The sequence below is a fragment of the Saccopteryx leptura genome, chromosome 3 (assembly GCF_036850995.1).
Source record: "Saccopteryx leptura isolate mSacLep1 chromosome 3, mSacLep1_pri_phased_curated, whole genome shotgun sequence".
In the NCBI taxonomy this organism is placed as follows: Eukaryota; Metazoa; Chordata; class Mammalia; order Chiroptera; family Emballonuridae; genus Saccopteryx; species Saccopteryx leptura.
In genome coordinates, this window is record NC_089505.1 from 66,602,856 (window position 1) to 66,624,027 (window position 21,172).

Sequence of the window (21,172 nt, forward strand, 5' to 3'; positions counted from 1 at the left end):
ACACCTTCTCCCTTCCCCCACACCCACATGCAGGTGATCTACATGGGCCGGAACCCCCGGGATGTGGCCGTGTCGCTCTACCATTACTCCAAGATCGCCGGGCAGTTGAAGGATCCGGGCACACCTGACCAGTTCCTGCAGAACTTCCTCAAAGGCGAAGGTGAGGACGGGAAGGGAGGGTGTAGGGGGAGCCCCTAGTGGCCCAGATGGGAAGAGGGACAGAGGAGGGATGAGAAGGACAGAGAGGCAGAGATACAGGCTGTTATAAAGGAGTGATAGAGGCACAGGAGATACCAGGAGAAACAGAGTGAGAGAGACAGAGAGAGAGAGGGAGCCCAAGAGGCTGAGAGAGAAACCAAAAACAATGAGAGAAATAGAAGCGGGAGGAAAGAAGCAGCAAGAGACTGAGACACCCAGAGTCAGCCAGAGATAGAGAGATAAACAGAAAGAGATGAGACCGAGAGACAGGGAGAGAGGGGGACATGCGGCACCAGATGTGAGGGCTGGGGGAGGCATCCAGCTTCGAGGGGCCAGGCTTGTGGCCACGTGGGGCTAGTTAGGTCCCTTTGAGTCCCAGCGGGGGGGGCCCGTTGCCTGGCCCTCACCCCTCCGCCCCTCTGCCCGCAGTGCAGTTTGGCTCCTGGTTCGACCACATTAAAGGCTGGATTCGGATGCAGGGCAAGGAGAACTTCCTGTTTATCACCTACGAGGAGCTGCAGGAGGTGATTCCCCCCACCCCACCGTCTCCCTCAGCACCCCCCACTCCTCCCCTCCTGCCTCCCCTCCCGTAAGGACTGCTCTGCTGTGGATGCACCAGGTACTGGGGTGACAGCGGTGAACAGGACAGGGTCCCTGAGCCCAGGAGCATGAGGGGGACCATGGACAAATGATTAAATAAATAAATGGCAGGTGAGGAGAAGAGCTGCGGAGAAAAGGCAAGCAGGAAAGGAGGGCAAGGAGTGTGGTAGGAGAGGTGTCCAGGAGAAGACAACACGTAAGGGAGGACCTGAACGAGGAGAGGGAGCCAGCAGGACGAGCCAGTGCAAAGCTCTGGGGTGAGAGTGTGCTCAGTGTATTCCTAAGATTGTAACAAGGTCTCTGGCCAGAGCCCATTCAGTGGGGGTGGGGTGAAAAATGAAGACACAGTAAGGACTGTAGCTTTTCTCTGAGTAGGTGGGAGCCATAGGCGGGTTCTGAGCAGGGGAGTGTTAGGATCAACAACATGTGAAACTGTGCCACATGGCAAGTGAACTTCATTGGTGGTTGTGACCTGAAAGGCAGAGGCAAGCAGTGGAAAAAGAAAACAGCCTTTTGGGGTTCCACTGGGATCCTGTCTGGACCCCATCAGACATAACCTGGGACAGGCACCCGGGAGAGAGATGCTTTTGGTTGGAACAATCAAGGAGGGCTTCCTAGAAGAAGGAACCATGCAGAATGCCTACAGCTTTGCCCAGCTGCAAGGAGGATGCAGGGCTTCTACTGAGAACAATCCACACTGAACATGCCCTAGTTGTTCTAGGTTTAGCAAAGATCTGTCCCGAGAGCCCTAGAGCTTGGGCGGCTCCCAATATGTGTCCTTTCACTGATGGCCCAGACATGTCCCTTTTTGTGTATACACTTCATATATTTTTGTATTCTCCTTTCTGTCAGTACTTTTTGTAGTGGCAACAGCCTGGATTTTGGTGTCCAGTGAAGCAGTTAAAATCTCTCAGAGCCTCAGAGGTCTCATCCTTAAAATGACAGTTTTGGGGGCTGTTGTGAGAGCCACGATACCTGGCACTGGCACATGGTAACCACCTGACCAGGTTAGACACCAAATCATTAGTATAGTGTGAAAAGTAAGAGTGATTGGGTTCTGAGTGGGGTCTAGCTGATCACTACAGTAATGGCAGATGCTACACACATACAAGCTCATTCAGTCCTCACAAAGGACAGACGGGAGCCACAATGTCAGCAGCTACAAGGGGACACTGCTGACATTCGGTAATTTTATATGATTCACCCCAATATTGTTATTATCCCCGTTTTAAAAGGAGGAAACTGGGGGGGTTTATAACCTAGAGAGAGTTGGTAACTTGTCTGAAGCACACAGCTCTCTTACCTGTGGAGCCCATGAGGTTTGTTTTTTTTTTATCCTTTTGATGGAAAGATCCAGAAAAGATTTCAGCATTTTCCCTCCCCTCTCTTTTCCATCCAGTTTTATTCTCCAAACCTAGATCTGGGCCAAGCAGCCTGACAGAGCTTCTGGGCTGCCCCTGGGTGTGGGGAACGGCCAACATGTTAGAATTTCTGGGACACATCAGTGGTTCAGGAGGATAAAGGGGTGGATGGTTATGAAACCAGGAATGACCTGGAAAATGGGGCTGTGGGGTGGGTGGAGCTGACTTGGAAGGCTGACTGTCCCCATTGTAGATCAGGGAAGGCAGTGAGGCAGAGGGGAGTACCCTGGGCTTTGGGACCCAGATCTCAGCTCCCCCCTGACTGTGTGACCCTGGAAAAGTGTCTTTCCCTCTCTGGGCCCCCATTTACCGATTGGAGATACTGACACCTTTCTGCAAGGCTATTGAAGGGTCAGCACAGATATACCAGAGGGGCTCAGACCAGAGCTCGGCGCACAGTAGGCGCTCACTCTACAGTGACTTGAACCATCATTGTCACAGGGAGGCGACACTTGTACTGTATCTAGATGGGGAGGTTTTCCAGGTGGGGGAGGCTGGCACAAGGTTTTCCTGGCAGCCCTGTGTCACGGGCTACAGGGAGGAAAGTGCAAAGGATGGTGAGGAGGGGATGGGGAGCACCTGGGAGGGGCCACCACACCTGTCCCTGAAAGCCAGGCCTTGGGATTGGAACTCTTGTCCCAGGACACTAGGGAGCCATAGGCAGGCTGGGAGCAAGCGCAGGTCTGGGTGTGAGGGCCTGGAGGCAGGGAGGCCAGGGTGGAGGCCAGGGAGGAGGCTGGGGAAAGGGTCTGTAGGGAGAGAATTTGGCCTGGCCATTGCCAAGGCTATAGGGACACAGAGGAGACATGGCAGAGTCTAGGGCAGAGGAAAGGGGCTGATGACTAACAGGGTGGGGGGGAGGCTGGAGTCCAGCCCTGTGGCTGGGTGGCTGATGGGGCTGTTCTGGGATGGGGACCTGGGGAAGGAGCAGGTTTGGGGCACAGACTGGCTGAGCTTCTAAACTGAAGGAGGGTGATTCTACATACGGTGCTGGACTGACCTCTGCCCCCTGCTGTGACCTCTGACCCAGCCTCACGCCTCCCTTCCCACCCACAAAACCTTCCAAAAATCCAAAACTGCAAAAACCCTCAGAGGCCATAGCCCAACCCCTTGGCTTGAGGGTGGGGAAACTGAGGCAGAGAGATAAGAGTCACCCAGACAAGTCTGGGTTCGGACTGACATCCAAACTCTGGGTCTGGTGTTCCTTCCCGGCCTGGGCCCCCTCCCTCCCCTGGCCCCTCTGACCCCCTCTCCTGCTCCCAGGACCTCCCCGGCTCCGTGCAGCGTGTCTGCCAGTTCCTGGGCCGGCAGCTGGCCGAGGAGGCGCTGGGCTCCGTCGTGGCTCACTCAGCCTTCAGTGCCATGAAGGCCAACACCATGTCCAACTTCACGTTGCTGCCCCCCAGCCTGCTGGACCAGCGCCATGGCGCCTTCCTCCGGAAAGGTACGGCACCTCTGGGGTCCCACGCCTACTAGGCCACTGCCTAGCTGTGTGGCTTGGGCATTACTTACCCTCTCTGGGCCTCGGTTTCCCCAGCTGTCATCTGGGGATGTTCTGAAGAGAACGGCCTTCACAGTGTCCTTGTAGACCCAGGATTGACTCCACACAGTGCTTAGCACCGGCCTGGACACAGCAGATGCTGCAGATGTGCCTGTCACCCCAGCCCCCACCCCACCCCAGAGCTGCAAAAGGGAACAAAAGGCCACCAGCAGCTCTGAACCATAGAAGGCTTTTTAAACATTCAAGTGTCGCATTACAGGGTGAGGGCGGAAGTGTATTAGTGTCCTGAGCCCACTGTAACTACATACAGCAAACTTAGTGGCTTAAACAAGACATATTTCTTTCTGGTAGTTCCTGGGGTCAGACATCCAAAATCAGTCTCGCTGGGCGAAAATCAAAACATCAGAAGGCCCGTGCTCCCCCGAGGCTCCAGGGCCGAATCGTGCCCAGCCTTTTTAGTTCCCAGTCCTGGGCTTCCGGCCCCTTCCCTCTATCTCCAAAGCCACAGTGTGGCATCTTCCCTGACTCTGACCCTCCCACCTCCTCTTATAAGGGCCCTTATGATTTAATGGGGTCCACTTGGTACTACAGGATCATCTCCCAGTCTCAAGATCTTTAACTTAATCACATTTGCAAAGTCCCTTTTGCCACAAAAGGCCACCCATTCATAGGTTCCAAGGATTAGGACATGGACATTGTGGTAAGGGGGGGTCATTATTCAGCCTACCACAGGGAGCCCCCCCAGACCTCACTAGAGGTGTCATGTATTATGTGGTATGAACACCTGCTAAAATTCAAAATACTCTGATCCTGGTGATACTGGGTCCCAGTGTTCAGGTAAGGGGTGGATCCCCAAGATAAGAAACCTGAGGCTACGGGGAGCCCGTGCTGGGGGCACAGGGGATTAGCAAGGTTCCCACGGTTGCTGTGACTGAGTGATCCTGTCACAGACCTTTAGTACAATGCGTGGCGCGGTGCGCACAGGGGAAGCGCCCGTTCCCAGCGTCAGAGCAGTCAGGGAAGCAGGGCAGGGCGTTGCAGACGCCATGGGGCAAGGAGGCCCTGTGTCAGGCCTGAGGTTAGCAACAGGTCTCGGAGGAGGTGACCCCAGGCTGTGTGAGGTGTGCAGGAATGCTAGACAGGGGAGGTGGATGTCGGGCAGAGATCTAATGTGTCAGGGGTCAACTGGAGAAGGAAAGAGGTCTGCTGGTAGGATGGGGATGGGGGGGGGCGGGCAAAATGGAGATGGGGCCTCTGGCATAGGGAACAGCCTGAGCAAAGGCCCAGAGGTGGGAACGAACGAGGGTGCTGGGATGTTGGGGCGATGCTCTGGGTGCTCCTCACCTCGCGTAACCTCCCTCCTGCCAGGGGTCTGCGGAGACTGGAAGAACCACTTCACGGTGGCGCAGAGCGAAGCCTTCGACCGCGTCTACTGCGAGCAGATGCGGGGGCTGCCGACCTTCCCCTGGGACGAGGACCCCGAGGAAACCAGTCCGGACCCCGACCCTAGCCCCGACCCCAGCCCCAGCCCAGACCAGGCCTCCGAGCAACCGCATCCGTGACCCTGAGAATAAACATTATCAGTCCTGCCCTGGCTCCTCGGTGCAGCAGGCGGGCGGCAGGGGGCGCGCACGAGGGTTGGCGGAGGCTGGGTGGGGACCGGGGCCTGCAGAGGGCAAGGTCCTTTTCCCCGCCTGGCAGGCTGATGGGGTCGGTGACTCAGAAGCCCTGCAGTGCTGGGCACCTGACTGCAGGGCCAGGGTGCTGTGGCCAGGACTCCTGAGTCCTTAGAAGGGGACTAGGGACCAGAACCCCTGGGTTTGAGGGAGGCGGGGCTGAGGCTGGACAGCTGGCTCTCCTGATAGACTGTGGAAATGGAAGTTTCTGGCATGAAACAGGTTTATTATGAGCATAGGTCAAAGGAACCCCAACAACTCCTCCCTTACCACACACAAAACTGTCCCAGCAGCTGCCTGACTGTCCCTCTTCAGGGCCCTGAGCCCAGCAGGTGTGTCCCCACCCATCTCCAGTCCCTCATTATTCAGCTCCACTCCCTGGACTCGGGACTCTCCTCCCCTTGGCCAAGCTCAGCTGACCCACACACCTGAGCAGGTGGGTCCCAGGGACTCCTGGGTCCACACACCCAGGATGGGTCCCCTCAGCCAGGCCTCCCCGCAGAGACACTGACGTGGCCGGAACAAATCGCGCTGTACTAGAATCCCAGGTCACTGAGACGTTCTGCCCATTTTCTAGACTACCCATGTTCTAGAATACGTGGGGGAAATCCCGCCTGCTTCCCAGACTAGGGCCAGGGGCGCAGCAGCGAGGCTGGGGCTCCAAGCAGACGGTTGTCCAACTCTCCTGGGCCTGGCCAGCCCAGTGTGGCTTTGCCTCCTGTCAGGGTCGCCCCCTGTGTCCTGCCCGGGTGGCCCAGTCTGGATGACGGCCACCTCTGGGTTCCGGGGGTTTGGGTGCCACATTGTCACTAAACCTTGTCCGTGTTGGGGACATGTAGCGGAGGCGGCGGGCAGGGAGGAGGGGCAGTGGGCCACACCAAGGCTGGGACCCGGCCCGCGGATGGGGGTCCGTCTCGCCCCTGGGGGCCCCCCCAGTGCCCCGCTGCCTCATCAGGGCTCTGGCAGGGGTGTCCTTGGAGCCCCAGGATTTCTTGAGCTGTGGAGGGAAAGAGAGGATGGTGAGGGCAAAGCTGGGAGGAGGAGAGGGAAACAGAAAAGGGGAGGAGGGAGGAGGGGACCCCGAAGGGGGGAGGCAAGGGAACGAACGGGATGTGCTCCAAGGTGGGGGAGGTCCAGACCAGGAGGGAAGTCAGCAGGGAGGCCTGCGACCCCCAGACCTCCAGAGGGAAGGGTGCAAGGAGGCGTGCAGCTTTGTGGTTGAGGAGGAACAGGAAGTAGCCAGTAGCTGCCTGGGGGGGTGGGGGAATTGTTTAGCAAATATTTGCCAAGGGAGGCGATGCTGGGCGAGGGCGGCCAAGGACCAGGTGGAGGCGAGGACCTTGGCCTGGTCCTGCCCATCCTCCTTCTCCCGGGACCAAAGGAGGCGATTGGGACAGGCCTCCAGTTCCCACTTAGCAGATGGGGAAACTGAGGCTTAGAGAGGGCACAGCTCACAGAGGGACTTCCCCAGGTCAGCCTGCATCCAGGGGGAGTCTGCCTGTTTCTCCCACATGGCTCTGGTCTTGCCCTCTCAACAGCCCACTTTATAGCCAAGGACACTGAGAACTGGTCAGGTCCTGTGGAAACCCTGGTGTCTGGGCAGCTGATGGGGAGAAGGGCCCCCTCTGAGCTCACGACACTAGAATCTAGGAAGCCAGCACACGGAGAATTTCAAAGCCCCATCTGGGAGGCCACCAGGGCTGAGTTCCAATCCTCCCTGGGACTCAGTTTCCCCTTCTGTGAAATGGGTGGATGAAGAGCTATAATAACTTCCACCTCCTAGGATTATGGCAAAGGTGAAATTTAACCACTTCTGTGAAAGCACTTGGCATGGGGCCTGGCACATGGGAAGGTGCCCACAAAGGACCATCGTTTCCACTTTGGCAAGTCACTGCACCTCTCGGGGCCTCAGCTTTCTTATCCACAAAGATGAGCATGATAAGCATCTAGCCTTACTGACCTGGGGAGAGGATGTCATGAAATAAATTCCATTTGGGGGACTTATTAAAAGAATGATTGTTATTCTGCTTCACTCTATTGATTCCTCCTCCCAACCAAACCAAGGATGAAGCAACCACTCAGCCCATTTCCTAGATGAGAGCATGGAGGTTCAGAGAAGGCAGGTCCCCACCCGCCAGGTCCTCACAGTTGGTCTATCATGGCAGGATTCACACTCAGGGCTTTTGAGGTCTTCGCTCCCTGTCACCCAGCGCTCCCCTGCCCCGCACACAGTGTGGGGACAGGAATCAGACAGTGCGATTACTAACTCGGGCGAGCAGAGTGGCTTCCCCACCCTGCCCTAGGGCCAGGCACATAGTAGGCCCTCAGAAAACAGACTTAGGCCCTTGACCCTAACTGCTTAACCGTGGACAAACACCATCCCCATTCCGGGCCTCAGTGGCCTCCACTCTCTTCTAGCCATTCTCATTCTTAGGCCAGCCACCAGCTCTTACCTCGTTGTCACCGTCACTGGAGCCTGACAGTTGGGACAGGCGGCTCAGGTCCCATAGGGATCTGCTGGGCCGAGCTGGCGGGCCGCTGGGGGTCCGGGCATGCTGAATGCTTCTCAGAATGTCACTAAGCGCTGGCCCAGGAATGGGCAGGGTCTCCTGCCTGTCCTTATCGAAGACTCGGCAGGCAGCCAGGCGTTGGGCCAGGGGAGACACATCAGGCAGCGGCGGTGACACAGGGGCCACGGAGAGGCGGCGGGCCACAGAGTGCGGGCTGTGGGCCAGCCGCAGCCCCCCCAGGGTGCTGACAAAGGGGCCCAGAGTGGGTGCCGGTGGGAGCGGCCAGGAGGCTGCGTACAGTGTCCGAAACTCACGGCTGAAGGCGTCAGCGATCTCGCCGGTCAGCAGGGTCACCAGGCCACGGTGCAAGCGCGAGTCACTCCATGTGAAGCTGGGTGGCATGGAAGATGAGGTCAGGACCTCTACACAGCCCCAGAGACCCAGCTGGGCCCATATCACCTGTCCCCAACCCGGTCACAGGGTAGGCTGTGTGACTATGACTTCAGGGAAGTCCTGTCACCCTCTGGCTCTAGAGTGTAAACCACAAAGGTACCTACCCCACGAGAACATACATCTGGCATCAGAATTAGATTTAAACCTGGGTTCTGCCCATCCCCACTGAGGGATGCCTCAGTTTCCCCCTCTGGAAAGAGACAGGGTTCATTTTGACACCCATAGGGACTGTTTTAAGATTCAGCTGCTTCCTATAACGACCCCTATTTATTAAGCACTGGCTGAGCCAGCGCCGTGTGCCTGTTTGCTCATCTCGACAACGGAGCTAAGACGCAGGGCGATGGGTGTGGGAGAACCTGGGCGAGCTCCCCGCACGGTGCCCAGCGCTGCCGCCGTCGAGCTGTGGTGAGCCGGGCCCTTCCGAGTCCCGAAATCACAGTGCTTGTTTGTAGCCTCCAGCACCGGCCTTCCCCACAGTGGGTGCTCAATAAATACCCGCTCTGGAATTAAATAAACCTGGGCTCTAATCCTGGCTCTGGAGCCTTGGACATGTCACTTTCTTGTCCTGAGACTCGGTTTGCCCATCTGAAAAACAGGCTCACCGGGGCCACTCGGCAGGTGCAGTGCCCAGCACCCTGCGAGTGTCAGCAAGACTTCTTACCTCAGCAGGGTGGTGGTGTCCTCACTCCCTGGCAGGTCAGCAGCCCAGCCTGCCCCTCAGATTGAACACCCCTCCCCCACCTCTGACCTCACCCTGGGAGCAGCCAGTGGGAACCCTGAGGGGTCTGTGAGGTCACCCCATTCTGCACAAAGACCCTCTATCCCAGTGGAGCTCCTGAGAGGGACGTGGAGTGCAGGGAACTAAGGACACACAAGTGTGACTGTGGGAGTACAGAACCAGTGGCAAAAGTCTTGTGGGTGTGAGGGTGTCAGTCAGCTGTGCCGGGACACCCAAGCCCACGGCCTGGCTTGGGCACTGTCACTGCCGCCAGGCCACCATGGTCCTCGGCTGGCTGCTGCTTCTGGTGATGGCTCTGCCGCCAGGCACAACGGGCATCAAGAGCTGCATCTTCTGTGAGCTGACCGACTCCTCAAACTGCCCCGGCCTCCTCATGAGCTGCGGTGACGACGAGGACTGCTTCACGGGCCAAGGGATAGCTCCAGGCCTCAGCCCCATCACCAATAAAGGCTGCGTGGAGTCCAGCTGGTGTGGCCACGAAGAGCCTGTCACCTACCAGGGCGTCACCTACAGCCTCACATCCAACTGCTGCTATGGTCACCTGTGTAACAGGGCCCCCCACCTCACAGGCAGCCGGATGGCGGGGGCCATCACCTGCCTGGCACCGGGCGTGCTGCTGCTTGGCTGGCTGTGACCAGCATGAAGGGCATGGCCTGGGACTGGTCTCCAGGCTCTGTTGCCGCTTGTGCCCCCTGTCTCCTCCCCCTCCCTCCATTAAATGGCCAGAGGCCCTAGACAACCCCTTGTGGCCCTGGCTTCATCCATTCTAGGGCTGTCCACCAGGAGCCCAGGGCTCCACGAAGTATCCCAAGGCCTGATTTAGAGGCGGGGACCGTGCCTGGTGGGTCTGACTGTGCTACTGTATTTCATTGGTTCTAAGACATGTGTCTTTTCACATTTTGTTCAAGATGCTTCCTTTCGTCAGTGGTGGCTTAGAGTCGATAAAATATGGCAAAAATGATCATATGAATACATGACTGCTGATGTTTACGGAGCATTTCTGGTCATATGGTGGCCCCATTATCTCGCTGAACCTTCATGTGAGGCTGGGAAGGTTGATTCCCTGAAACCTTTCAGTCCTGACCCTAGAGGTGGCCCCCGGACCAGCAACACCAGCATCATCCGGGAACTTGCTAGAAATGCCCATCTGCGGGCCCCATCCCAGGTCAGCTGAATGGGGGAGGGGCCCAGGAATCTGGGTTTTGACGAGTCCTCAGGCCGAGTCTGTTGTAGGCTCAAGGCTAAAAGCACCGGTCTTAGGCCACAGGCCTGGCCTGGGCACTTCTGCCCCCCGGGGGGCGCATTCCAGTGTCTGGAGACATTTAGGGTTGTTGTAACTGGGGAAGGGGATGCTACCGACATCTACTGGAGGCCAGGGATGCAGCCCACCATCCCACAATACTCAGGAAAGCCCCGCAGGACACAGTCATCTGGCCCCCAAATATGAGTAGTACCTCTGTCATAAAACCTTGCTCTAAAGCAGGGGTCTCAAACTCAACTCAGCATGTGGGCCGCAGAGCAAGATCACAGCCGTTAGGCGGGCCGCACTAGGTCTACAAAAGGCAACTGTTATGCAACACTTTTCAGTGTCACAAAACGACCAGAAACTGTAGTTCGCATCACAACTGCTGTTAACTAAGCTAATATCTAGCTAGGATGCTAGAGAAATGAAAAATACAAGTAGGCCCCTAGGCTTACTTAATTTAGTCTGCGGGCCGCACAAAATTGTTCGGCGGGCCGCGAGTTTGAGACCCCTGCTCTAAAGTCACTAACCATATCATTCCCCGTGTACAAGGGCACACAGAGAGGAAGTCAGTTGCCTAAAGTCACACAGCTAGTAACTGGCAGAGTTAGGGCTTGAACCAAGGCTGTCTGGGCCCAGATCCCCGCCCCCCTGCTCCCCATGCTGTGGGGAGGCCAGTGTCAGAGCTAAGAAGTTGCAGAGTCAGGGTCCAGAGTCATTCGGACCCCAAAGAGAGCAGAGAAGGGACATCAGACGGTCTGAGGACTGGGCCATCTGCACACCAGGTCTCAACTCTTTCCAGATACTCTGAGGGTCTAGAGCTGGACCACCCATCCAGGTTCTCCTCGTTTTGTTTTGTTTTTGTTTTGTTTTGGTTTTTTTTTGTATTTTTCTGAAGCTGGAAACAGGGAGAGATAGACAGACTCCCGCATGCGCCCGACCGGGATCCACCGGGCACGCCCACCAGGGGGCGATGCTCTGCCCCTCCGGGGCATCGCTCTGTTGCGACCAGAGCCACTCTAGCGCCTGGGGCAGAGGCCAAGGAGCCATCCCCAGCGCCCGGGGCCATCTTTGCTCCAATGGAGCCTCGCTGCAGGAGGGGAAGAGAGAGACAGAGAGGAAGGAGAGGGGGAGGGGTGGAGAAGCAGATGGGCGCTTCTCCTGTGTGCCCTGGCCGGGAATCGAACCCGGGACTTCTGCACACCAGGCCGACGCTCTACCACTGAGCCAACCGGCCAGGGCCCAGGTTCTCCTCGTTTTGAAAGTCCCCTACACAAACTGCAGGCCCATTTTCCAGATGAGAAAACAGGTCAGGGAGATGAAGACTTACCCCAGGCCATTAAACAGGCCAGCAGTAGGGCCAGGGCCGGCACCAGGCAGGCCTGGTCCAACCCCAAGCCTGTTCTGCCAATAACACCCCTTTTCCTGGTGGGGTATTTAGACCCATTTCACAGATGAGGAATGAGTGTTTGGAAAGGAGATCCAACTACTCTCTGAGTATGCTGAGGGAGAGGTGGGGACAGGGGACAGGGCTATACCTGTAGGATCCTGAGATGACCCTCTCGCCATCCAGCAGCACAAACTTCTCCCGCACCTTGCCGGTCACCTGCTGCCGCCAGCGGCTCTGGAAACTGCAGCCCCGCACGACACGGATGTCTAGGTTCTGGGAGGATGGGGACACACTCTTGCTCAGGCTGACCTCACAGACCTCCACCTGGGGACCTTTCTAGGCTGATCCTACCTCAGGTGCCCATGACTTTGTAGAGGGTCTGTCCCAGCTTCCCCAGAGCTACCTACCAATCTTGGGCCTCGGGTGTCTCAGGGATTCTCCCAACTCAGAGGGATCCACGTGGAAAGGCCCACCCTGCTTCCCCCCATGCACGGGCTTAGGATCTCAGCGGACCCATCCTGATGACCCAGGACCTCATAGATGAGTGTGCCTCCTCTGTCCCCAGCACCAGGGGAATGGGGACTCAGAGGTCCCTTTTGCTAGGCTCCTACCTCAGTGGCCCATGGGTTCACCCCCAGCTGCTGGGACAGCGTCAGGAAGGCAGGGAGCTGTTGGCGGTCCAGGAGCAGGTAGACAGGCACCCAGCGACGTGTGGCAGCGTCCACCAGGTCCAAAAGCAGGTCTGGGTCAGTGAATATGTCCATGATGACGGCCACCAGCTGGGGGGTGGGAAAAGGGGCTGTGGGTAGAGCCTGAGGCTTGTGGGGACATGCAGAGAGTGGGGCCTTGGTGGTGAGAGGCTCTGGGGCTGAGATTTAAGGGCCGGGTTTCTGCGGGGTGTTCAGACAGTGCCTACGTGTGAGTGAGAAGAAGGCAGTGCGTCCCGGAGACCTCAGCCTCTAACTGCTACAAAACCGGTATCTATCACATGTCTGCAATGGTGAATGGTGTCCCCTGAGCCGTGACACTACATGGTGGCCCTGCTCCAGGGGTCTGTGGGCTGAGTGCCTCTGCAGCACACCATGGGGAACTACGCACCTAGGTCCTCAGGGGCCCTCGATGTTGGGGGGTGGGGCAGGCCTGCTAGGTCACCAAGAGGAGCTCTGGGGACTTCTGGGAACTGGGGGGCTACTGAGAGCCCGGCTCTTGCAGGCAGAAAAAGGTAGTGATGATGAGCCCTCACTCACCGGTCAGCCAGCCTTGGCTCAAGTCTCTGCCTGGCCACTTCAGGCAAGAGACTTAACTCCTGTGCCTCAGTTTCCCCAGCTCTTCAATGGCTTAATAAGTTTCAACCTTACAGGGCCCTGGTGAGAATTACATATTAACCCAGGGAAAGTATTTGGCGTGGGATCTAGCAAACACAAAATCTGTTAAATAAAGAACAGGCTGGCCCCAGCCAGTTAGCTCAGTCAGTTAAGAGCATCACCCCAAAAGAACAAGGTTGTGGGTTCAACCCCCTGGTCAGGGCACAAACAGGGGAAGCAACCGATGAATGTATGACTGAGTGGAACAACAAATGAATGCTTCTCTTCCCCTCTCCTCTCTCTCCCTTCCTTTCTCTGTATAAAAAAAAAAAAAAAAAAAAAAAAAAAAAAAAAAAAGAGAGAAAAGAAAAAAGTTAATTAACCCCTGACTGTATAGCTCGGTTGGTTGGAGCATAGTCCTGGAGTGTGAAGGTTGCCAGTTTGATCCCCAGTCAGGGCACATAGAGGAGCTCAATATTCCTGTCTTTCCATCCCTGTCTCCCTACCTTCCCCCAAAAGAGAGTAGGTTGGCTGGGGGGCTGCATGGGAGACATTGGGACCCTCCCCGTGGGAGGAAGGAACCACTAACCTGGTGGTGGGAGTGGGGTGGAGTAGATGACCGAGACCAGGGAGGGGGTCATCATTAGGACCCAGGGGCATGGATGCCTAAGGGCCTCCAGATCTTGGGGAGAGGATTGGGAGGGTGAAGATGAGGTCTGGGGGGTGTGGATTCCTGGGTCCAGGGATATAGACTAGAAAGTCCCAGGAGGGCCTGGGTGAGAATGCCCTGGTCCCAGGGGATGTGCACTCCCAGGTCTAGGAGCAAGCATGTGAGAATGTCTGGGTCGGGAATGACACCAGGTCCCTAAGGCCCTGCCCCCACCTTGCAGGCAGCCTGGATTTCCTGGCGCACTAGTTCCTTGAGGGGCGGGTGGCCCTCACCAGGTGGTTGGGTATATAGCTGCGCCCGAGTGATGCCCTTCCAGCCCGAGTCCTCTGGCCAGCCCAGCCGCAGCACGGGCACTGGCTCCTCTGACTGTCCCGGCCAGTAGGTCAGGCTGCCCAAGTCCCCATTGGCGGCGATGGTCCCCTCTGTGGCTCTGCCGGGCTCCTGCTCGACTGCTGTCCAGTCCTCAGCTGCCGCCGCCAGGCCCCGGAGCTCATCCCTGCCCAGGAAGGGCCGTAGCCCCTCGCGCTGCACGCACGCCTCGAACGCCTCTGCGCCCTCACTCAGCAGAGCTTCTAGCGCCAGTCGCTGGCCCTCGGAATACAGGAAGCCAGGGCTGGTCTCTGTCAGGGGCAGCCCTCCGGCCCCGGACTCCACTCCATCCAGTGCTGCAAGCTGGGACGCCGCCATTGGGCCACTCAGATGGGAGGATCTTGAAGCTGGTATCTGCGGGTTTGGTCCTCTCTGAGGCTCTGACCACCCAGAGGCCTCCTGATAGGCAGACCCTGTGCAAGACTTCCAGGGCAGCCCCGAGAAAGCCCAAATGGCTCCCTGCGCTGTCCCTGGCTCACTCTCCTGACAATCAGACTGCCTGAATGACTGACTACCTGGTGCTGCTCAGATCACCCGCTCACCAGCCTCCAGCCACTGTGACTACCTGGCCATCTGACCTTTCCACCTGCTGTCTCTGATGATCTGGCTGACCCCACGCCTGGCCCTGCTTGTAGGTTAGACTGACCACCTGGCACTGTCCCCAAATTCTGTGACCCATCAGCTGCCCATTTCTGCTCTAGCACACAACCTGCTGGCCACACGATGCACTGACTGACTCTTCAGCTGGCTCAGGCTTGGTCAGGCTGACCACCTACCTGTCCTGGCCAAAGGTCCTCAGTCTGCCTGACCATCTCCAGGCAATAGGTTGTCTACCTGGCTGCAGCCACCTGAATGTCCCTCACCAAAGGGAGAGTGGGCTACCCATTTTCCCCTGGCCAACAGCACGTCTGAACCACGTTGGCCGTCTCTTCAATTGTCTGGAAGATATCGATTACTTCTGGCTGACAGTCTTAATATCTGACCATTCAGTAATGCCCAGCTGTGTCCAACAGATGCTTCTGGCCACTGGCTGGCTAGCTCACAGCTCTCACTGGCTGACCCTGGGCGCCTGCTCTCTGAACCCTGAGAAATGCAACCCAGCCCTCAGCCTTGGCATCGTTCTTCTGCAGCCAAGGGACTAGATCAGTCTTCACTGTAGATGGAGGACCCTGTTCCTGGGCCTTCACACTCACTCAGGCTACCACAGTGGAGGATGTCTCCCCCGGGGGGGGGGGTTCATTACCGTGGAACTGGGCCCTGATCTCCACAATCCATCTAGGCCAAGGGCCAGACTAACTGGCCACCATTCCTGGGCCTGGCCACCGTCTGTGCCGATTTATGCTGATCCCCAGTTAAGCTGCCGTCTTTTGACCTGAAACCCACTATCTCCTGCTAGCCGACGGTCCACTTATTCCTAATGGAATAAGAACAAGGACCACTCTGTATCATTTGAAGCTCCTGACCCTACCTAAGTGTGCAACCCAGCAGCCCCATTCTCTCATCCTGGCACCCGGGAGCCCCTTCCTCCAGAACAGAGCGACTGGACCTGCAAAGAGAAGAGGAATAGAGCCAGGTCCCTCTCCCTCCTACCCCAGCCAGCTCTCCACCCCCTCCTTCCCCTTGCCTTTTCTGGAGGACAGTGTAACCTCGGTCTTCAGACCTTTTATTTCTGCAGTTCTTCCGGCAGACTGGCCTCATTCATCAGGCTTCAACCTGGGATCCTGGGAACCCAGCCCCTTGTATAAACACGGGGGAGGGCCTGTGCAGGTGCTTAGGGGAAGTCTGGGGTGCGGGGACCAGGATGAGTTTGCAGACCAGGAGCACACATACATACACCAGAGGCCAGCAGCCGGCTTGACTCGGACTTTCTGAGAAGGGGAGTACCTCACCCATTCCCAAACACCCCTTCCCCACCACAGCTCCGTCTAGTCGGCATTTCCCTGGCCAAGCCCCGCCCAATATCCCTAGCACCGAGGGAAGTAGGGTGCCTTTAAGAGGGGAGGGTGTGGCTAATCCTGGGAAGCTGGTAAGGGAACACCCGACACCTGGCTCTTGGGAAGGCGCGGCTTCTGCAACAGAGTGCTGTGAGGGTCCAACAGGTGCAGAGGCCCCGCAGAACTGAGCACGCGCCCAGCCCGCCAGAGGGCGCCTGCAGGCTGCAGTGGGCGTATACCTTGGATGGAGGACTCCATCCCCGCACAACAGGCGGGGGCTGGTCTCCATGGAGACAGCAAGGCACCAATTCCCCAAAACAAATGCCTTCTGGCCCACTGGCTCTTGTCCCAACCTCGTCCCCCAATAATACACACAGGGATGTCAGCCTCCAAAATCTTTTTAATAAGATAGGATCTGGGGTTAGTTTTTGTAGCCACGGCTGGCCCGTCGGCCTCTTGCCCGCTCGAACTTCCGGCCCTTGGACCTTACGTAGGGTCTGCAAGGAAGAGAAAGGAGTTACATACAGGCAGAGTCAGGGACGCATTGCATGCTGACTCAGGGAGTGATGCTGGCTCTAACAGGGCAGGCAGCACAGCAACACCAGAAGGGGGCCTCCCTCAGCCAACCCAAGAAGGGTCAGTGGTGACACCAAATGGGCCACTGGAAAAGCCTGGCAGTGGAAGTAGCCAAGAGTGACACCTGGGGACGTCAAGCTGAGTGCTGGAGACTATGTTAATGCACCCTACCCGGGAGATGCCAACTCAGCCTAAACCAGAGCCTGCACCTTCACTGCTAGCTGTGCAGGGAGCTCGCCGCCAGGCGGGCACAGCTTTCAGCTGAATCTTGAAGGAAAAGTGGGTACATTAAGGTGGGGAGTTCTTTCTTGTTTTTTAAGTAAGAGGCAGGGAGATAGTGAGACAGACTCTCACATACACCCCGATGGGGATCCACCCAGCAACCCCTATCTGGGGCCGATGCTCAAATCAGCTGAGCCACTGGCTGCAGGAAGAGAAGGAAGAGAAGGGAGAGAAGAGAGAGAAGGGGGAGAAGCAGATGGTTGCTTCTCAGGTGCCCTGACTGGGAATCAAACCCAGGACGCCAGGTTGATGCTCTATCCACTGAGACAACCAGCCAGCCAGGGCAGAGATGGGGAGTCCTAAGGGGTCTGGGCTGGACTAGTGTGAGAAAGAGAAGCATCTGGAAGCATGGCAAATCCTAGCTCTGCACTGTGGGGTCTGGGGGGAGAGCTGGGGGGTATACTTACTTGGTGTGGCTGTGCGGGGTTCCTGGAGCCTTGCCAAAATGCCTGTACACTTCTCGGCCCTTACGAGGACCTGGCCAAGGGAAGAAAGGGGGCGATCAGGAAAAACCCAGAACTCCTGCCAGAAGCCCCTCTCCAGGGCTTCCAACTGGGAGTGTGGGTGGGGGCAGTCCGACCTCCCAGAGCTGGAAGGGTAAAGGTGGCCAGCACTCACAGCTCACAGCCGCTCTCCCACTGGGTGCTCACCCCACCACAGGAGACTACGCATTGCTTACCGGAAAGCAAGACAGTGCCACAGCCCTTGGGGGAGTCCAGGGCCAGCTGGTCAAATGTGAGGATCTTGCCCCCAGCCTTGAGGATGCGGCTTCGGGCGCGGCTGGTGACTCGAAGGGCACACACCTAGGGGACACAAGAATAGGTTTGGTTAAAGCCCTGTCTGGCCAGCCAGCAGCTGCTGAGATTTAGCCGTTCACTGCCTTGGCTCAAGAAAAGTCCTAGCTGCTCGCTTGGCCTGATAACTAACACCTATTAGAGGGAACATCCTAAGCTGACAACAGCTGTTTATATCACTTCCCTAGAAACTCTAAGATTGCAACATCTGCTGGCTGGTTAACTCATTTGCAGGGGTCCCCAAACTTTTTACACAGAGGGCCAGTTAGTTCACTGTCCCTCAGACCGTTGGAGGGCCGCCACATACAGTGCTCCTCTCACTGACCACCAATGAAAGAGGTGCCCCTTCCGGAAGTGCGGAGGGGGGCCAGATAAATGGCCTCAGGGGGCCGCATGCGGCCCGCGGGCCGTAGTTTGGGGACGCCTGGGTTAGAGTGTTGTCCTGAAGCACAGACGTTGCTGGTTTGATCCCTGGTCAGGGCACATACAGGAGCAGATCAATATTCCTATCTCTCTCTAAAATCAACAAAATTAACCTTTAAAAAAAAAAATACTAGAACAACTTGCCTGACCTGTGGTAGCTAAAGCATCAACCTGGAATGCTGAGGTCGCTGGTTCAAATCTCAGGTCTTGCCCAATGAAGGCACATATGAGAAGCCACAGGTTAATGCCTCCCGCCCCTCCCACCACTCACCACTTCTCTCTCTCCTCTCTAAGTAAATAAATCTTTCTGCAACAGTTTAAAGCCATAAACTGTTATGTGTAAGGAAACTGACACACACAGAGATATAGCACTTTGTCCAATGGTGGGTTACAAGTGGCAGAGAAATCTAGACTAGAATCCAGGCTGTCGGGCTCAAGAGCCAACACTGAACAGGGCACAGGGGGACTTGCCCAGAGACACCATCAATAATGCCAGGGACAAGCCCCCTTCAATCCCAAAAGCCACCTGGTAGGTGCGGTGCCTGCCCAACCCAGAGGTGAGAGACTGAGGATGTGGCAGATGAGGACGAGCCAGGTCTGCAGGACTCCACCTTGAGCCTGTGCTCTTGACCACGCACCACACTGAGAGCCTCTCCCCACTCACCTTCAGTTTGGGCACCTCCTGGATACGCACGTCATCGGTTATAGTCCCTACAACAACAGCGGTTTTGCCCTCCCGGCCAGGAAGCTTCATCTTCCGAATCTTGGGGTGGGGGGAGATGCACATTAAACGCCGCCTGGTGTTTAAACCCAATCCCACTGCTTTATGCAGCCAAGGACCAAGGCAGATGTGCCCTGATTGGGCTAAACCCACCCATGCCATCACTCAAATTAACACAGGCCTAATCTCAAGGTCAGCTTTTGAAAACCTCCAAAGAAAACACAAGCACAGATTTCTCAAAACATCTCTCCTACAGAAGGTTCTTTGACACTGAAGACTTGTGTTGTGACTTGAAGCCTCAAGACAATCTCACCATTAAGCCACCATAACTACCCCACCTCACAAGGAAAAAGAAAACAAGGCCAAGTAGCCAAGCCAGTTCAATTAAACTATAACCTGAGGGTCAGAGGCCCAAACCCACCCTCCCGCCCAGAGCCCAGTACAGGCACAATCCAATGGCTCCTCAAGCCGGCTACGCTCCCCCTCCAACAGCCCCTCACCATCCGAGAAAGGGACAGAGGTGGCCGGTTGGTGCGACTCATGAACAACCTCTTCAGCACCACTTGGTTGAAGGTCGAGTTGGTTCGTCTGGCCAGAAATCTGTATAGCTGGAGGTGAAGGGAAGTGGAGGAATAAGAAGCCTGGGCAGGCTACTCCCTCCTCACTCCCAACCTTTTTAGGAAGGGGCAAACAATTGACTTCTGTCTGGCTTTCCTCTACCCCAGTGAGCTCCAGGAAAATGTAGCCCAGGCCTATTGTGGTCAGGGACCCAGAAAACCCCCTCTCCACCCCCAAGCTGGATACGGCTCAGAAGCTGAAAACAATGAACTTCCAGAAACTCTCAGAGATGTGAGCCTGCCCTGCAAGCCTCTGGGAGGAGCTGGGGACCAACACTAGAATGGAGGCCCTGGAAATTGCAGGTTTGGGTGGCCCGGCCTAACGGTCACAGGGTTGACCTCACCTTAACCAACAGCCTTAGGTAGATGTCCTGGCTCTTGGGTTCCTTGCGTCGAACCTTTCGGTCTTTGTTGTGTCGGATGTCGACTCCCTGGAGGGTGAAGAAGAGACCATAGACCTGACTCTGATCTGGCAGGTTCTTCACCCCATAAACGTTCTCAATTATTACTTCTCTCCCACACAGAGCCAGAGCCCCAGTCTCCAGAGACAACAAATCCCAGGTCCACCACTGGGACACCTCTGGGAAAGTCACCCAAATTCTGGACTTCAAATGATCCCTCTGCAAAAGGGGATACTTGTATATGCAAAGCCTTCAGCACACAGTACACGCACCTCAAAAAGCTTTAACACCGTAGCTGCATTAACTCAATAAAATTATTTTCTTGAAAGCTGTATTTCTCAACAATGCATTTAAGTTCTCAGTGCTTGCTCCCACACATGGAGGGTGACCAAAAAACATTTACACCAAGGACGACGCTAAAAACGATCCTTTGTTTAGAACCTAAGTCTGTACAGTTCGTAGAATGGTGTTTTTTGCACTCTCTCAAACCAACAACCTATGAGGTAGTTTCTCACTAAAATTCAGGAAAACCCACTATTCTCACTACACCCCCTGCCTGTTTCTGTGAGGCTTTTCAGACCCCGTTATAAACTGTAAATAAGTACTTGATAGTACCCACTTAACCAATATTTAACACTTGCAAAAACCTACGGTGAGCACTTTCTACAACTTATTTTTCCCAAACTCAAATCTATGAGACTGAATTACTTTGTCTCCATTAAACAGATGAGGAAAGTGGGGCACGGGCTGGGAAAGCAAGATCACAGGGCAGGCAGGGAGTCGAGAGTCGCAGGGAAGCCTGCCTGGTCCCCAAATCCCAAGCACTGGACGCTCGACATCCCCTAGAACCGAATTTTTAGGCTGAGGAGTAACAGGTCGGGTGTATGATCAGCGCCTGGGTCCGAATCATGGCTCCGCCACTCCCTGGCATCTTGACCCTGATCATATCCCTTAGCCACCTCATATCTCAATTTGAGCATCTGTTCAATGGGAGCTACAACAGAGATACAGATGGGCCGGAGGCTGCTATGACTGACCCACCCCTGCTCTTAGGGGCTCCTAAACAGCATTCCCAGGACGGGAGTCGCCTCCTTCGAACATTCTGGAACCCCTGCCTCCTTCTGGCTTGACCTCAGCCCAAGACCACAGCGGATGGCGGCGGATAGTCGAGCACCAAACGGCCCAAAGCACACTTACCATTATGGCGCCTTCTGCTCCACCACGTCCGGAAAGAGAGAACGATGTCGGGATGGGCGGAGAAAGCCTTCAGCAAGCGGCGCCTACGTGACGCCATATAAGAGCGACCCGGAACTTTCTGCGACTCAGCTTCTCTATGGTGAATCGGGCGGA

At 56.3% G+C, this 21,172-nt stretch overlaps 4 protein-coding genes across 5 annotated transcripts in view; 2 read left to right on the forward strand and 2 right to left on the reverse strand.

Moving 5' to 3' along the window:
• SULT2B1 (sulfotransferase family 2B member 1) overlaps positions 1–5,308 on the forward strand; it is a 34,729-nt gene extending 29,421 nt beyond the window's left edge. The window contains exons 4-7 of the mRNA XM_066373908.1: positions 34–160; positions 628–722; positions 3,483–3,663; positions 5,089–5,308. Of these exons, the coding sequence (XP_066230005.1) occupies positions 34–160; positions 628–722; positions 3,483–3,663; positions 5,089–5,282 (597 nt within the window). The 3' untranslated portion in view covers positions 5,283–5,308. The remainder of the gene's footprint in view (positions 1–33; positions 161–627; positions 723–3,482; positions 3,664–5,088) is intronic.
• Positions 5,309–5,404: 96 nt separating this feature from the next.
• FAM83E (family with sequence similarity 83 member E) lies at positions 5,405–16,009 on the reverse strand. 2 transcript variants are annotated; one of them, XM_066373906.1, is made up of 6 exons: positions 15,735–16,009; positions 13,919–15,620; positions 12,343–12,510; positions 11,880–12,004; positions 7,850–8,297; positions 5,405–6,393 (listed from the first exon to the last, which is right to left on the reverse strand). In XM_066373906.1, the coding sequence occupies exons 2-6, from the start codon at positions 14,390–14,392 to the stop codon at positions 6,118–6,120; spliced, it is 1,491 nt and encodes a 496-aa protein (XP_066230003.1). In that variant the 5' UTR covers positions 14,393–15,620; positions 15,735–16,009; the 3' UTR covers positions 5,405–6,117. The 2 variants fall into 2 exon arrangements, with proteins under 2 accessions (XP_066230003.1, XP_066230004.1); XM_066373907.1 differs by lacking the exon at positions 15,735–16,009 and having other exon boundaries at positions 13,919–15,721.
• SPACA4 (sperm acrosome associated 4) lies at positions 9,183–9,793 on the forward strand. Its single transcript, XM_066371894.1, has one exon. The coding sequence runs from the start codon at positions 9,358–9,360 to the stop codon at positions 9,730–9,732; it is 375 nt and encodes a 124-aa protein (XP_066227991.1). The 5' UTR covers positions 9,183–9,357; the 3' UTR covers positions 9,733–9,793.
• Positions 16,010–16,388: 379 nt separating the features above from the next.
• RPL18 (ribosomal protein L18) lies at positions 16,389–21,160 on the reverse strand. The gene is made up of 7 exons (XM_066373917.1): positions 21,020–21,160; positions 19,766–19,852; positions 19,305–19,412; positions 18,748–18,846; positions 17,546–17,669; positions 17,274–17,343; positions 16,389–16,505 (listed from the first exon to the last, which is right to left on the reverse strand). The coding sequence occupies exons 1-7, from the start codon at positions 21,020–21,022 to the stop codon at positions 16,430–16,432; spliced, it is 567 nt and encodes a 188-aa protein (XP_066230014.1). The 5' UTR covers positions 21,023–21,160; the 3' UTR covers positions 16,389–16,429.
• Positions 21,161–21,172: the final 12 nt, after the last annotated feature.